General features: G+C 35.7%; 1 protein-coding gene across 1 annotated transcript in view; it reads right to left on the reverse strand.

Moving 5' to 3' along the window:
• Window positions 1-17836, reverse strand: part of NK7.1 (homeobox protein NK7.1) — a 277869-nt gene that overhangs the window by 194922 nt on the left and 65111 nt on the right. Inside the window, exon 3 of the mRNA XM_089640557.1 lies at window positions 11272-11570. Within this exon, the coding sequence (XP_089496683.1) occupies window positions 11272-11570 (299 nt within the window). The remainder of the gene's footprint in view (window positions 1-11271; window positions 11571-17836) is intronic.

Here is a 17836-nt window from a genome sequence, read left to right on the forward strand (position 1 = left end):
ATCTATTTACTGTCAGTATCTCCTGTATAATAGAGTTATTCTCCTATGTACACTGCATCATTTATCACTTTTATGTAAAAGCTTTTAATTGCAGAGATTTATTTTTAATTAGTCCTACAATAAAGGTCTTGTGCATATGAAAACCAAATTAGTGTCAGGCAATGGAAAAACACAGTAAATAGCTATCACAATTTGATATCAATGTGAGTTCGCCATTGTAGATAAGTTTTCTTATTTTATGTTTGGATGACAAAAGAGACCCATCATTGCGGGAGCTATGGGACTTTTCAAGACTCACATTGGGGATTGGTGTTCAAAGGATGAAATGAAGTATGAAGGATGTTTGGGAATATAAAGCAAGATTGGTGCTAGATGCCGTCAAAAGGAGGAATAAACATGAGTTAGAAAAAATAACATCTGACACATCCTTACCTTTTAATTTACAAACTTACCTTTTTAAGCTGTCGCACCCTTAAATTAAATATACCAATCCTAAGAGAAAGTCCAGTTATATTCAATTTTTCAATTAAGTCCTAAATCCTGTATCTAAATTTCGCCAATAAACAATTAGATAATGTTATTTAAGTGTTAATCTCAAGTGACCTACCAGGTAAGTATTGTACTGTATATTTTCTCCATAAATAGTTAAGTAATAACATAGATCACTGTAGAAATGTATTATAAGTTTGTACAGCGCCCTTGAGGTGTTTTTGCACAAAAACGGCGCTATACAAGTCATCCAAGTATTATTATTATTATTATCCTCTCTAAGGTCACTCAATCGACTATAGGTAGACTATAGCACTAGGCTTTGTGGAAAGACCAGGGTTAAAACGTTTTGTACTAAATGCTATCATGTAATGATCGGAAGATTGGGAGATCTTCTGGACGCACAAGATTAAACTTTTAAGATCTATAACATCACATCTCCAGTCTTCATTCTTCTTCTATAAATAGAGATGTTGCCAAAAGGTCATCAGACCATAATTGTGAACTAATTAACAGGGGCAGGCAAATAGGACGGACAGCCAAACAACTCAGTCTTTACACACATTCCTTGCCTCATTCACATTCATACATCGTCTTATAAATACCCTTCTATTTCTCTCGACTCTTGACATGGCCAGACTGAAGTAGGTATCTGATTCACTTGATGGTGCCATATTTCATTTCACATGCCCAAATCATCAGAGCGCCCCTTTTCTTAATCTTATTCAATACGCTTACATCAGCCTTGTATTATTTGCGGATCTCAATACCCCTTGCACGAACATACACGGTGTCACCACATGCACGCCTCAGGGCTCATTTCTACAGCATTTAATCTACTTTCATCCTTCCTATGCCAGTTCCATGTGGACTATAGACTATGCGGTATGAACCATCTACGGGTCAGAAGAGATGTGCATATTGTATCACACTTCTTCAAACTGATTCGTGGATGGTTTGAAAATCCGACTATCATGGAGAGTATTAGTCTCTATGTTCCTGATGGTTATCTCCTTCACTGACAGCATAGACTGTTTTATCTCCCGGCCTGCAGGACCAACTTGCCAATGGTCATGCCGGTGGGGAGAGCAGTCTTGCTGTTGAACAGAATTAATTCGGATATCGACATATTTAGCATCGGTGAAGCTGCCTTTAAAAGGCAAGCTCTATTGATTCTGGTATAGTTTATACACCGCTAACTATTATGTAATACCATTTTACAAATGTACTTAAAAACGAAATAAAATGTAATTTTGTAATGTTTTTAAAGGAATAAACAAATTGAATTGAATTGAATTGACTTGAATTGAATTGACTTCTAGCTTTGCTTCTTCGGACGTTTTTGGCTATCGCCAACTGCGTTCGGTTCTCCAGGATTTATTATGTGAGAAGAATACGCAAATTGCTGAGTGCAGTTTATTTTCAATCCGCTGAGGCCCACCTTGCGAAATGTTATGTATCATCACTGGTACTGTGGCGAATTAATGATTTATCTCCACAACAGATTCTTCATACCACGTCAACAGATTAAGTATCCATTTCATAGGAATCTGAAATATAATATCGCTTTGAGCTGTGGATAAGCCAATCAGGTTAGTTTAAATTGAGCAAGACTCTGTTGGAAGCCCCGATATTATACATCGGACGGCTCGACATGAGGGATGGCGGTAATTTATATAACTGGTGAAGATTGAAAAATTAATTGAGTTACCCATTGATTTATCTTTTAGAAATACGTGATATATAAAAATGTATTTATATTAGCCATTGCGATGATAACAGAATGATATAATAAATCTGAAAAATGATAAAAAAGGAGAAAATATATAATAAATGATTTTTTTTTAATGTAATAAGTTTTCAAAAAACATAACTGTCACGGGACGCATGGCAGACGTGAAACATCGAAATTGATTTTTATTTATGAAGGATGTGAAAATGTCTTCCTCGGGAACGCCTGAGGAAGACATGGCACGATCAAGTGAATCAGATACTCGAGTCGGGCCATATCAAGAGTCAGAATAATAGAAGAGTATGTATGAGACGATGTATGATGTGAATAAGGTGTGCCAAGACCGAGTTGTTTTGGTGGTCCGTCCTCTCTGCCTACCCCTGTGGGGAAACGGCGTGATGGTTATTTAGTTAGTTAGTTAGTGAAAATGAAAGTAAAGTCTTTATATTTTTATTGTAAATAAATTATTTTATTAATATTAAAAAATAAACAAAAAAATATATTACAAAATAAAATTCATTATCATTTAGATTAGATCGATTGCCAATTTTAGTGAGAATAAAAGCAAATATACCGCACAGAGTTTAGGCGGCCGGGCGGAACGATTCGACAAGTCATGATGCTGGCCGAATCTTGTTTGTTAATGGCTGCAGTTCCGTGCAAGACCGTCGACCGGTTTCCTTGCAAGTGCGTCGTCCCCTCTTGCCACGCTTGCTAGGCAAAAGAGTCGGTTTTACTCCACTAGGCTCGCCAAAAGATGTTCCACATCAAAATCCTAGTCATTGGTTAAAATGAATATTATGTACATCTCCGTAGGAAAAGTTCATGTATTATTAATTTACTGCACACAAAAAGAACGTCTATCTTTTTTTATTGAAAATAAGATGAAATGATTGGACATAACTTTTTGATAACAATTTTTTTCGTTCGGCAAAAAAATAAATCTTCAAAGTTTTCCAGTAAACGTTACCTGCCTGACAATATGCGTATTTATTTCGCCCGATTAAAAAATATGTTAACTTGTCTTTAGACGAGACGAATGTGAAATTCAGGCCCTTGGCAAAAGTACACGAACTCTGTTTCTCTAGAAAACTACATTTGAATTAGAGATTATCAAAAGTGAATGCCACGAGAGGGCCCTGGCATAACTGAGTAAATTCTTCAAACTCCTTTGCTTATTTGCAACTAGCTGAAATAGATTGGTATGAGCAAATAACTTAATTTATGAATTTTCTCTTAGTTTTGCTTACTTCCTACTACAATAACAATCATTATAAGATTACTAACTGAAGTGCCCGGCGTTGTCCGGGCTTTACGAGGAGTTTATCGAAATCAGATATAGACAGTAATTTTCTTCTTATTTTGAACGTCAAATTTTCCAAACTTCATCAAGCTTCTATCCCCCTGATAGAAATGATGTTTTCAAAATCTCTTGTAGAAAGATGCCATCGTCTTGTTTGGAAGGTCATGTGTCATCAAAATTATATCCATGTCGGAATAAAACTGTAGATTTGTATAAAAATAAAATCTACACCGCCCACCGGCACGGGGAAAAGTATTGCTAATTTATTAAGAATCTCTTCAAATTATTGGTCAATCCAGTTAAAAACAGGAATGCTGTCCTTAACGAATGAATTAACAGGTTTCCTGATAAACTTTTACTAAATTACGAATATATTATCACGATGTTGGAACACGTGTTCATGAAAATTCGAATATTTTCGAATTTCGTTATGATATATTATAAAAGCAAATACACGTTCCTGCAATCCCGTTTTTAACCTGATTGCCAATAATTTGAAAAGATTCTTAATAAAATGGCAATACTAATTTTACTCCGTGCGAGCGGATATTTGGTATTTGGATTGGGTATAAATAGATAGATATTATTTTTTCTTAATGATAAACTAATGTTTATAAGACAAGGTTTTTATGCATAGCACAAAGGATAACAAATTATTAAATTATATAATATATTTCGACGCCATCTAATGGGAAATACAGAACTAAACAAGCATTTCCTACAAAAATAAATTGGTTGTTTACATGTGAAAAAAAATATAGTGAGAAGTATTTGTCGATTGAAGTACTTGTACATATTGAATTAATTGGCAGGTTGGGAATAAACCGACGTAGCTCAGTGGCCCAGAGCACCTTACCGGACATCAAAAGGTGCGGGTTCAATTCCCGTCAGCGGCATTTCTTTTTACTCAGGAGATATTTTCAATTTGTATGGATATTTCAGGCGAGTAATTAATGCTTATCATAATTTGTTAGATAGATATTAATGACATCAGAAAGACCAATCAATTGAAGCTATCTAAATATTGAGGGTTAGCTAAAATTGTTGTGTGCTAAAAACGGTATTTTGGAAGGTATCCTTGTCATACAACATAAGTGTTTCCACTGTTGTAATAAAATAATCGAAAAGTATGAGATAAGATAAACAATACGATGTTGTGGTTGACAATAATAGTTGGTTACCGCAGATGATAAAATTCTGTCACTAACTCCTGGTTATTGTAGGTAAATGTATAACTGGTCACGTAATTCATAATAGGTATTTATATCTTTTAAATAAATTAAAATTTCAGTCAGATTTTTATTCTTGATTTGTCCTCATTAAAATGTTTTATTCGTTTTATGTATGAGGAAGGATGTTGTAAATTTTTTGCAGAATAAATGCAGTTTCTTTGTCCGAATGTGTTTTATAACTTGAAGCTAAAGACTTTACTTTCAGTATGATTTAATTTTGAATTTTTTTAATGTTATGTATGTACTTAGATATAACAGATCCCTATCCTATAATTCCATATTCGTTTCGAGAATGACATAATGCGCAGTCATTGATGTATTATATTTAGATGAAACACGAAGTGAAAAAATAGGTTCTGTTTCTTTACCTCCAACTGACCTCCAACTCTATCAACGCTCAACTTATTCCAATTTGCTTCGATATTCGAGCCTGTACTATGAGGACATTTATTGGGTTATTGAGCCTATGGCTCATTTCTGCCACCCTAGTTCTTATTAGGGCTGCAAATCCAGGACTTCGCCCTTCTGTGATCATATAGAAGGCGCTGTGGGAAAGGAAACAGGTAGACCAATCACTTGCCACTATATCTCTGCAAATGAGCACACAACGAAATCACAATACAGCCAATACTGTACCTCGAGGTAATTATCACCACAGCAAAACGAATGAGTACTTCAAAGGACGCACTTGTAAGATAGTCAACTTCCTTGTTTTTAATATTTACAAAAAACACCTACAATAAGCATTCAAGGTAGTCCCAATCCCTTTTCATTTGTTAAAATAAATACACTCGAATTTTCAGTAGGTTCTTGCCATTGTTCCAACAGATACTTTCAAGCAAGGTTATGATTAAAGATAGGTAGGAACTGGATAAATGACATCGCAACTATCATCGGAACTAAGTATCTTCTCATTTCAAAACCTTTCCATGGTTCTCTTACTGTAGTTGGCCCAGAGCTCGCGTGGTACAGAAAGCTAAGAAGAACATCCTTTTCACCTGTGAGCTGCAGAACCGAAATCTATTATTAAGCTTGTTTGATTATTTACACTCAGAGCTCGTCTCTGCCTGTCTATTTTGTCTTGTAGGTGATGACGTTCCCTATGTATTTTGCAACCATGTTTTAATTTAACTGTTGCGATTCGTCCGATTTTGCATCCTCAATCTCCGTCAAGAATCAATGCTCTAAACACTATTCCACAACGCTCGAAAATTTGATGTCAGGTATATTATGATTCATAATCCCGCATTACCAAAGCGCTAATAAGTCGTTACCTAATTTCCTAATAGTGCGCTGTATAAATACATCATCGCAATGTGACGTCACGAATTGAGATTTATGCAGCAATTATCGCAGAGCTCCGCCAACAGGGGGATGTTTTGGACAGGGGGCCTAATAAATATTTGTCACTGCCGCCCTCCGTCACCTCGCCCCTCTTTCCTCCCCATCTCCAACACTACCCTACCCGGTCGGGGAGGGGAAGCAAACACCCCCTGCTTTGACGATCAAACGAGCCTGACGAGTGTTACAGTACATGGACTCAAACTGCACCTGAACATAATTTTTCAATGCATTACTGTACTTACTGAAAAAAGGCGGCAGGTGGGTTAGAAATCACATAAAAAAGATTTTTTTAATCTTGTGTCAGATGTACCTATCTAATAAACAGTGGCGTGTACAGGATTTTTTATCGGAGTAAGTAGTAGAAAAACAGCGAATTAATTCACTTTAATTTACCATCGTAAGAAAGTGTTTGCTGAAAATGGCTAAACTGCAGCGTTAAGCCGATTTTGGTTGGGATTGGAAGGAAAAAAAGTTCAGGGAACGTAAATGGTATGAGGGTTGTGTAGGAATTTTGAGATCAGTGTGTCCAGGGGTGACAGACATACGAATATATCACTCTCACGGCCGCGCAAGGCAATGGGTTGAGAGACCAGTAGGAGAGGTCAAATGGTATCCCCAAACCAGCCTCTCCCGATTTAGTGAGCAGGCGCATCTAGAACACACCTTACTGGATGAAACCCGACAGTCACCCTTGCGGTGTTCATTATCCAATAAATGGTTCCCGGGGCGGCGGTACCCAAAACAGCCTCCTTGAATAGTCATATAAAAATTAACTAGGTATTTGGATGAAATTTCGATGGTAATAACGGGGGTAGAAAAATAAATTTATTTATGACTGTTATGTCAATCTCAAGTTGAAATTAATAGAATAAAAAATCACGGGATTTGTTAAGCTGAAAGAAGAAATTGAGTGGGTGAAAGGAAAAACGCAATGAGTAAATATTTAGTGTATACAGATTTGTTACTTTATTATTTATTTTTCGAATGATGATAAAAATAAAAAAAATTACGATATCTATTAAACATTTAATCAAAAGAAATACATATTTTATTTAAAATGTTATTAATTAATAAAATAATTTTGATACTTACTTTATCGCTTGTCTGATATGATTTATACTCATCGGTTAAAATTTTGAAAATTAAAAGTTCGTTTAACTTGAATAATTTTACGCACCACACAGGAATATTTGACATCACTTCTCGCATTTCCGACAACCGAAATTAGAATGTTTGATAAAGTTTGGTTAGATTGACGCTAATTTTCTACGAATTTTTAATCAGATATATATATTATATTGGGTTGGTTCCAGGGCAGAATAATGACCGTGTATTTTGAAGTATTATGGTCAAACTAGGCAGCAATAGTCATTCAGATTGAAATCTTCATGAGATTAAGAAAAATATAATTTTTCAATTAATTGCAATTACCGGAGGCCATTAGCGATATTTGTACCTGTCCTAGCATTACACTCATACATCAATGGTAGCACTTTCAGTCCAACGAGTCTGCTAGGAGATCCGAACCTCCCCGATCGGTGACGGAAACACCCGAGGGACGATCGACATCGGAAGTGTAATTATGAGGATGAAACACGTTGATTGATGCTACAAATTAGTGGACAATTCACAGCGCCAGCCGGGTTTAAGCACTTTGACAAATTAATACAGTGGAGACTAGGTTGTACTAACACAAGGCTCTATGAGCCTGTGAATGCGGTCTGTTCCGCTTCTGTTCCTCCACGGCTTTGATCGAAATCGGAAAAGTTGTGTGCATCCCAATTATTGGAGATACTTTAGCTTTATGGGCGTGCAATCTCACACTATTAGATATGTTCAACTTTATGAAATTTAGTTACAAGAAGGCAATAATAACATACACACAATTTTCCAATAATAGCTGTTATTTTGAATAGCCCGCTATTTCGGTAGATGTTACTTTTGAAGCTGTCATTTTTTGACATTTGACAAGTAGAAACTACGCCATTAATGAAAATAAAACAAAACACACGCTTGAACAACGCATTAAAATTCACTTGAGTGAATCAAATGCAAATCATCTTGAGTGATGAGGCCCATTTCCACCTCAATGGCTTCGTCAACAAGCAAAATCGTCGCATCTGGGGCTCGGAAAACCCAAGAGTTATTGTTGAAAAGCCTCTCTATCCTCAACGTGTGACTGTTTGGTGCGGTTTATGGTCCGGCAGAGTCATTGGACCTTACTTTTTGAAAATGAGGCTGGAGCAACAGTTACGGTGAATGGATTGCGCTATCGAGAGATGATTAATGATTTTTTATGGCCGGAATTGGATGGTATTGATCTGGACAACGTTTACTTTCAACAAGACGGCGCTACGTGCCACACAAGCAACGAAACCATTGATATTTTACGATTGAATATCAAAATAACACCTCTTATTGGAAAACCCTGGATAATCATTGAATAGAGACTCTCAAACCAAAATTTGAAACATAAAAATCAGAAAAAGTTTCGGTCGCATTTAGGAAATGAACACAGGACCTCAGCTTTGCCGGGGCTTTGTGGGCTACCTACCACTGAGCTAATTCCACCCTATTGCCTTCTCTCATATTTAACTGTATCATAAATCGCCTAGGGACAATTAACACAAACTTCATTTTCTTAACCCATATTTTTATTGGCTGCTATCTTTATGCATGATTTCAAGATTCTTCCCAAACTAAATGCAATCGAGAAAGTGTCTTCGATTAATAGATTCATGGTTTATTGTATTTTCTGACATCTATTGACTTTTCCAAGAATATTTTTTGAATTTTGGAATAAATTACTAATTAGTAATATTTAATCATTGAAGACAGTATTAGCGACTATCATAAAGAAAATGTGAAAGAGAAAAATAAGAAAAAAAAATCGGTCGTATCTAGGAAATGCGACTAGAATGACTCCTGGCTGCGATCGAAACATTAACCTATTTTTCTTTTTCCAATTTTCGTTTGAATTATTAAATATTACAATTTGAGGTATTACTCATAAGATTATTAAAATATATTTATATACGAACATAAATAAATATAATGTTAGCTTTTATTGTTCTTTCGCATGTGTTTTATTTTTTGGTGATCAGGTGAGAAGGCACGAAATGAAAGAAAGTTGTGAAGGTCACATGTGTTTATTGGTGAGTCAGTGTAGCCGTGACGAGAGTTGACGCTGGACGGAAGAATACACCGGATGCTGGCTGATGATGGCAGGTCAAGCGCGGGTCAGTGAGTCGACGCCGGGCGCTGGTGACCGGGACTCGATGGAGGTCAGGCACTGGTGAAGAACGTAGGTCTTCAGGCACTCCAGTGCTGACGAGACGGCCGAAGGTGCGACGGACCTTGTAGGCGGTTGAGCGGGAACGGCGTGACCAGTGAGGATGCTGCGTGTCCTCGTGGTGGTCATGGTAGCGTGGAAGAAGCGCTGGTCAGAGACGCTGGAACCAGGGCGCTTGTAATCCGAGTAGTGCTTGCCAGGAACGGCGATCTGGATAAGGCACTAAGATGATGTCCCGATAGAGTCCATGGTGGTACGGGCGAAGCCGGGTATACGTCCTTCGCGCCAGTAAGAAGAGCGCGGTTGATCACTCGTTGAGCCTCGTAGACTGACGGCTGGTAAATAACTAACTGACTGACTGACTCGCTGCGTCGGGCATATTTATACTACACGGCCGACGGCGGCAGTAGGTAGGTGGATGTCAACTAAATCCTAGGCACTCGCACAGACTGGATGTTTCAGGAATCTTCGATAGCGTGGCAATTATGCATAGGCGGCAGACTCGTTCCTTCTGGCGAGTTCTCGTAATGTGTAAGACTGATAGCGCGATAGTATTGTCGCGAGTAGATACTTGAAACAGGTAGGTTGCTTTGTTTTGATTTCGGCTGCAAATACGTACCTAAGTAGCAATTAGCAAGTACGTACCTAAGTAGGTCGAGCGGTTTATTATTAATTATTTAATCTGGATTATTCTCGACGCCACAATTTTATCCGTTCTTTAACAAATTTTACTTTAATAGAATGAATTAATTAATTTAATAGAATAATATGAATAAATAATTAAAAGTCTTTTGAGTACATAACACTTATTGAAGAAGAAGATAATAACAAATCTAAACAAAACATGAAACAGAACAAGACACATAAAATAAAAAGATAAGTTAAAAAGGTCTCATCTGAGAATCCAACCGAGGATCTTTGTGTTACCGAGACAACTTCTTTATCCAATTGACCATTGGTCATCTTTGTCGATCTTATATTACTAATTCAGAATTAACAACATCTTGCAACTAATTTTTCCCACATTTTTGGCAGCTATATTTTTGAATGTTCACAAAGTTCGAAAGATTTGGTTTGTAATCTAGATAGTATCTCGGATAAACATATGCGATTTTTATTTATATATTACTTAAATTATGATACTTTCACTTATTATTTGTCAAGGACAAGAACATGAATTGCTAACACAAATTTGCAGTCTGATATACATAGTATCTGTGTTATTAAAAAATGTTCGCGAATATTTAGTTCAAAATGTTAACTAATTTTGAAACTGTAATTTTTTTTCTTTTTTATGAAATACCTCGTTCTTGCACCATACCAAAAGTCAGGTTTTTGATGTCGCTGCCATATTAATGTTTCTGGGAATCTATGTACCTATTAACTATTGATTGAAAAATTCTAATGCATAGCACAAAAAGATCTATGAAACATATTAGCAGATTTTAGTCGGTTTAATAATTTAATTTATAAAAAAAACAACGAAACAAAAGTGTGGGCAGGTACACATTTTTTCCGTACTGATGTATTATAAAAAAACATATTTGTCATCCTTGATTGTTCATTTGACGATCTATCGAAAATATTTTATTTACGTATCTACCTAATAGACATAGATAATAATATAAACAAGGTAGATGAACCATGAAACAACTATCTGTGAAATTGCACGCACAAAAATGTAGCCAAAATGACACATACTTCTGCAAATCACACAGTAATTATTCTACCTATATACGCCCCGTGTTCTACCTATACACCAAGCATACAACTTTTGATGTCTCCGTCAATTTGGTAATCCATGCCATATCTGTCCTTGTTTCTATTATCTACGGTATTAGAAAATGAAAGAATAAATATCATAATATGAAAATCTTACCTGTGTTTCAGTAACATTCAGTAACTTGGCCATATCCGTCCGTTCGCTGGAGGACAGGTACTTCTTGACTTCGAATAACTTCTCCAGCTCGAAGATCTGCCGCCCTGTGAAGGTGGTCCGTGCCTTCTTCTTCTTCCTGCCATCAGCGTCCGTCTCCGAGGAGTCCCGGGAGACGTCGTCTTCTGGTAGGGCGGGGGTGGCGGCTGAAGGGAGCGGCGGGGCAGTGGCCAAGGGCGGCAGGGAGGATTTCTGGGTGGGAGTGTCGGTGGACTTTTTCCGTCGCACTGTCTTAGAGGATTCTGGAAAGAAAAAACATCAAGAATTAATTGAATGATTTAACCCGGGCGCCCCTGCTAAGTCACCAAAAGTGGTAAAGTACATAAAGTGAGATGAGAATGAGAAAGATGGCAGGAGTGTTGGTTATCCAATATATGGATCCCAGGGCGGCGGTACCCATAACCGCCTCCCAAATTGTTGCTGTTGAAAACAATCTTATTAGGCAAAATCTTTGATTTCAATAAGTTTCACAGTGTTTTTCTCTAAAAAGATTGTACTATCGCTTATGTTCCTTCTAATAGTAGGTAGGCATATAAAAAAAATATTATTAAACAATAAATCAAGAAATGTTCAGTACATAAGCGCCCTTGAGGTGATTTCTCACGAAAACGGCGCTATATAAATTAGCCAAATATTTATTATTATAAAGTCTTTAAAACTGAGCCCCAAGAGGAAACGAAAAAAAATGTTTGTAAAAAATTTAGAACACATTTCAACAAATAAGACGTTTCCATGAAAACTTATGTAAAGTAAACCAATTTATGTATAAATAGAACGTAGATAAATAATAATATTAGTATGTGATAAAAATAATTTCATATTTATTTTATAAGCAATCATTTCGTTATTCCCTTTTATTGCGCAATATATGAATTATTTCCTTGGATGAAGATTCAACTTGAAGATAATTACAATATATCATATCTTTTGCGGTCGGGGTCTAGGAGGAAGTAAGAATTAATTTAAATGTGTGCAGTTTGCTGTGATAATTAATTTAATTATTAAAAGAAGCCACAAAAAAAATCAACAGATAAAATGCGGTGAGCTTAATCTGTCACCCATTATTACCGAATCAGACAACACTTTATTACATTGTGTTGCGTCGTGGCAACAGATAATAGAAACAAATTGAGATATGGCATAGAAGCGTGCCGACTGTCACCGAGCTAGTCCAAATTGACTATCAAAGCGATGGCAGATCCAATGAAAGTATTTTATTTTATTTAGGAAAACAAACAGTCATTTATATATTAAGGATAAACAGCAATTAATTATTTACAATATTAGACAAATAATTTTCCATTAATTCTACTTGTTGATTCAATATTTGCACTTATACAATATATTTATAAATGACAAAGAAATATAAAAAAGTAAACATTATAATGAATTAAAAAATGTTATAAAACAATTAAAGACAGTTAGTAGTAATATAGAGTTCGCATGATTATAGTAAAAACATTAAAATAAACTAAGATGATAGAATTATTTCACAAAATAAAAAAAAGAAGTTATCAGTTTAATAAGTTGCTTTTTATATGTTTTCAAGTTACAGTTGAAAATGTGTACATCTCGTAAGGCATTTTGAGTTTTACAGATACGTCCTATTAAAGAGTTTTGAGCATTTTTGGTTTTACAGTGTGGTGTTCTAAATAAGTCGTTCGATCTGGTGTTGCGTTCAAGGTAACGAAATGCAATATTTTCTAGCAGATATGATGAATCAACAAGATTGTTCACGATTTTGTATGAGAATAGAGCATCAGAAATTTTTCTGCGTTTGTATAAAGCGGTAGGGTCAAAACGATGATCACTAAATCGATACGATAGGTGTTTAATAAATTTGGATTGGATATTTTCAATTCGATCAAAGTATGTTTGATATTGAGGATTCCAAATAACTGAGGCAAACTCGAGTTGTAACCTTACATATGAAATATATAGCAGAATTGGTGTGTGTGCTGTAGTGAAAGGCTTTGTAATCAACTTACTGAGTATTGATATTAAGACATCGAAAACTGATGCATCGAAAGTGCCATACAATTTTTTCTTAAAAAAATGATAACTCCTTCATTTGTACACGCAATTGCTTCATATGAAACTTTATAGCATAGTAGTGATCAGCAGAATCCATTTCTAGCCAAAAAAAATACCCTTGAAAATTCAAGTCTCTATGTCTATGAAAGGCGATTTTCAGCCCACTGTGCGACGCTCCGAAAGCAAAGCACGCTCACCGAACTTAGTATCTAGTGTGTGATGTAGTTCCTCCAACCTTCCGATAGCTGACGACGCTGCTGACCTAAAGGTTGACTGTCGTGAATTGGCATTTTCTGGAATACACATTTTCCAGAAGAACGCAAAACTTATTCTCATTTCCAAGATTATTCAACGGGAAATGTGTGAATTACTCCTATATTTCGGTAACGCTTGGGTGTCATATTGGAATCAAAAGAAATGTTTCGAACTGGTTTACGGGAATGTTAATGAATGATACATTAACCTAGGTTTTGAAATAGCTACTGATAATTGAAAAGTGAATATTCAGTAACAATAAAGCATGTACAATAGCTTTTACTTTTGTTAAGCTTGGGTTAGCCTTTTCTAATCCAAAAGCCACTAAGCAAACCGCATGAAAACAGGATTTCCGATTCGTATTGTCTCTTTTTATAATGTCCTTCTTATCGCATACTCAGGAAATTTATTTATCTTATCAATTATTTCAGTAATTTATAATGACGGTGGATTGAGCGCGGAACTAACAATTCAATATGCTTAACTTTTAGGTCGACCTTTTAAAATAACCAACGTAATTTTTCCACCCCATTAAACTTAAACCTTTAGGGAAGATTCCAAACATGTTTCACATAGTCAGATTGGTGGGTCGTCAGAAGTTATGGAATAGGTTATTTTTGTAAAGCGATTTTATCATTTGAATTATAGTTTTTAGAGACAGTTTTTTTTTTTTAAATAAATTCTCATCAAATGGCCAATCATATTTCTTTAATGTTTTTTTTCCTTTTAAAGATGTTCGATAAATGACGATTGCAGGTCTGTTTCGAATTTTCTATTAAGTTGTGGTCAGCTTATAAGTATAACAATACGACAGTTGTGCTTTTTGGCTAATTGCGATTTATGCAAGAGTTGAATTATAAGACCTGTAATCGGCGATTAACTTGGACATTTCAAACGTCAAAAATTAAAAATGACGCTGATTGGACATTTGATGACATTGTTACATTTGAATTTTTACGAAACATTCTGACCTTGAAATTATACTTAACGATTTTTTCATACCAGTGCAGATTTAACAAAGAAGTACCTAGGTATAAGCAGTGCCTAGTGGTTGTTCATAACCAAATAAGAATAACATTGTATTACTCAAACAATATTCGACTATTTGAAAGAACAGGCGGCATAAATTGCCCGATAGTCTTTACGTGTTCTCCTTTTCATTCTTGAATCAAAATTTCGGATAGCCTTGTAGCATGCGCCGAAATCTACGTTAGAGAGATATAACTCTTTATTTATTGAACCCAATATTAGCGATTCTCAAACAAAAATTTGAAACAGAAAAACATAAAGTCGCATCTAGTACTTGACGGGGCGCGACTCTACCCACTAAGCTAATGGGACCCTATCTCGTTCGGTCATATTTAACTGTATCATACTTTGAATAAGAACTACCGACATTATCTTCACTTTCTTACTGCTCATTTTTATTGGCTGCTATCTTTATATATGATCTCAAGATTTGACTAGAACAAAATGCAATTTAGACAGTGTCTTGGATAAATATATCCTATTTTTATTTAAATGTGCGACATCTTTTGACTTTCTTGCAAGTCTAGGATGAACATATTTATTTATTTTTGAGTAAAATCTTAACCTACTCTCCTTGCCGGGACGCATTCTGGGTTCAAGTCCTAATTGCGACAGTATATTTTTCTGAATTTTTCGTTTCGAATTTTATTGTCTTCAATAGTTAAATATTACAATTTGAGTTTTTACTCATTAAGTTATTCCAAAAATGAAAAAAACATTTTCACTAAACATACAGTTTTCTGCATTCTAATATATATATCTGCCTGATTACCTGTAACTTGTTATTATTTGCTTAGTTTTACATAGCTGGGTTATTAGATACATGTAAGATTTATTAAAATTCAAGACGCTTTATTATTTTAATTAATTAATTTTACTTTAGTAATTTGCTTACAAGATTTGTAATAGGGTGGTATGGGTACCGCCGCCCCGGGAAAAATTTGTTGGATGACACATCTGCCATATGTCAACCCGATTTATTTGCTACATTTGCTGACTTAGCAGGGTTGCCCGGGTTTATCGGGTGAGGTCTGAACAAATCTTGGCGGCGAATGCGGCTGACCGGTTGACCGGAGAGGCCGGTTTGCGGAGACCCTTGGACCTCTCCAGCCGGTCTCTCTCGACCCATCGTCTTGCACCACATCGTGAGGGATGGATTCATACGTACGTCACTCTTGGATACAATGATCCCTAGTTTACTCACCCCTAATACATTTTTCTTTCCCAAACCTTCCTCTCCTTCTTTTCCCTAAAATGTCCCTCGGCACGCATCCCCACAGATGACATAGGCCCTGATAGAAATTATTTTCCTCATTGCCTCCTTTATAGGGTTAGTGTAAAAAGAACACAAAAAAATCATATTTAAAAAAATATATTTCCTATGTTTATGCAATTTATTTAAAATGGCATTAAAATTTACAAATATGTAATTTTTTTTAAATAGTGAATAGAATTAGTTAGAGCCAAATTACCATTCTTACTTAAATTGATAAGGTTACGCTCGAATATTGTATAAACTTAAAAAAAAAAAAAATTTAATCTGTCCTTTTTTTGGCACTGAAATTGAAATGCGCATTCAAGGGAAAATATCAATAAATTGCAGTAAGTGTAAAAAAGACTGTTAATAGAAATAAACAGCAGAAATATCGAGTAAGGTTAGTTAATCGAATTACGGGTATCTGGGAACAACCAAATGTCTTGAATATTTCAAGTATTCTGATATGCTGTCCATTGGGGAAATAATTGAATACTGAATGTCCTGGCTTGTCTATAACATTCTGTTGTGCTTCGATGCCAACACTGTGGACTGTATTCCACTGCAAGCATGAGATAGTATTATCAACCTGGTTCGGTGGCGTAGCGACACGTTTGTACTGTCTCCAGGGCTATAACGAAAATCGGGAGCGAATTAAAAAAGTTTTAAGCCGGTACGTGGCGATTAGAATCATAGTGAATCTCAGTATTTCTCTGACGAGAGACGATAATTATTCTGAATTGAAGCGTTGAACTTTGGTTTCCTGAAATGAATGCTTGGGGTTAAATAACCAAGTAGATACTTATGAACCTGTCTCGTTATTTTTTTTTCACTTACAATTCTGACAGGACTATGCGCAGTAAGAAAACATCTAGCGATCTAGCGGTAATTTTCCACGGTGCGATCACATTGGGTCAGTTGTCAATTGGTGATAACGTATTTTTTTCTTTATTTATCTGGAGAACAATAATTTTTACTCGTTCCTCTTACCTTTCTCCTTCCACTCCCCACTTCTTTCGCCCTCACAACATACCCAAATTATGGATGCTTTATCATCACTTGCTCCAGGTAACCATCCTAATATATATTAATAATCATAATCCACTTAACTAACTTAGTAATTATATAACTTCCAACCAGGAGCTATTCTTCTTTCATATCGTGGGGGGGTCAGAGGGGGACATCAAGATCTGCGAGCTATTTTAGGGCCTCAGGCGTCGCCATGTGAATCTCATCAATCCCACCGGGGAATGAATGTAGCGGGCATTATAAATATTATTTACCGGGAGCCATATAATAAAAATAATACAAAATTGAATTCTTTAATGGCCTAATAAATCATAATTTAAAAAGCAAATAAATAAAACAGCACAGATCATTAAGAGATTTACACTCAGCCTTTCGATTAAAAAAAATATTATTCGGTTTGGTTGGGTATTTTGTCCTCAAATTAAGTTACATTCATGTTTTTATACAGCTGTCTGTATCAGAAGTTTGCCAAGCGCTGCCCTAAAATAAATTGAATTAAAATATGTGTCTCGCCCAGATTGCCCGAATTGTCGTTACGCCCTTACCCTAGTCGGAATGGGATTGGTGCAACGTTGTTAGCTTACACCCAGAGGCATTTAACTATATAACAATCGCATTTGTCAACTCGAACGCCAAATCTACTGTGAATGCAATTCGCAGTACTTACTTTACCAGGTACTGGGTATTTTATCACCTTTCGTGCTGTTTCTCCAGATAGAAATGCTTATTTATGCTTTCAAATTTAAATGTACTAACTTTTACCTATTTTCTCCGCGGCATAGGCATAGAGGATTGAAGGCAACACAATTTTTATTAATTCAACTTCATTTGTATTACTCTTGACTTGAATAATGTCTTTATTGTATTTAATTAGCAACTATAAATAAAGAAATCATGATTTATATA

This window comes from Hesperophylax consimilis, chromosome 15 (assembly GCF_061612785.1).
Source record: "Hesperophylax consimilis isolate HC1 chromosome 15, BYU_Hcon_1.0, whole genome shotgun sequence".
Lineage (NCBI taxonomy): Eukaryota > Metazoa > Arthropoda > Insecta > Trichoptera > Limnephilidae > Hesperophylax > Hesperophylax consimilis.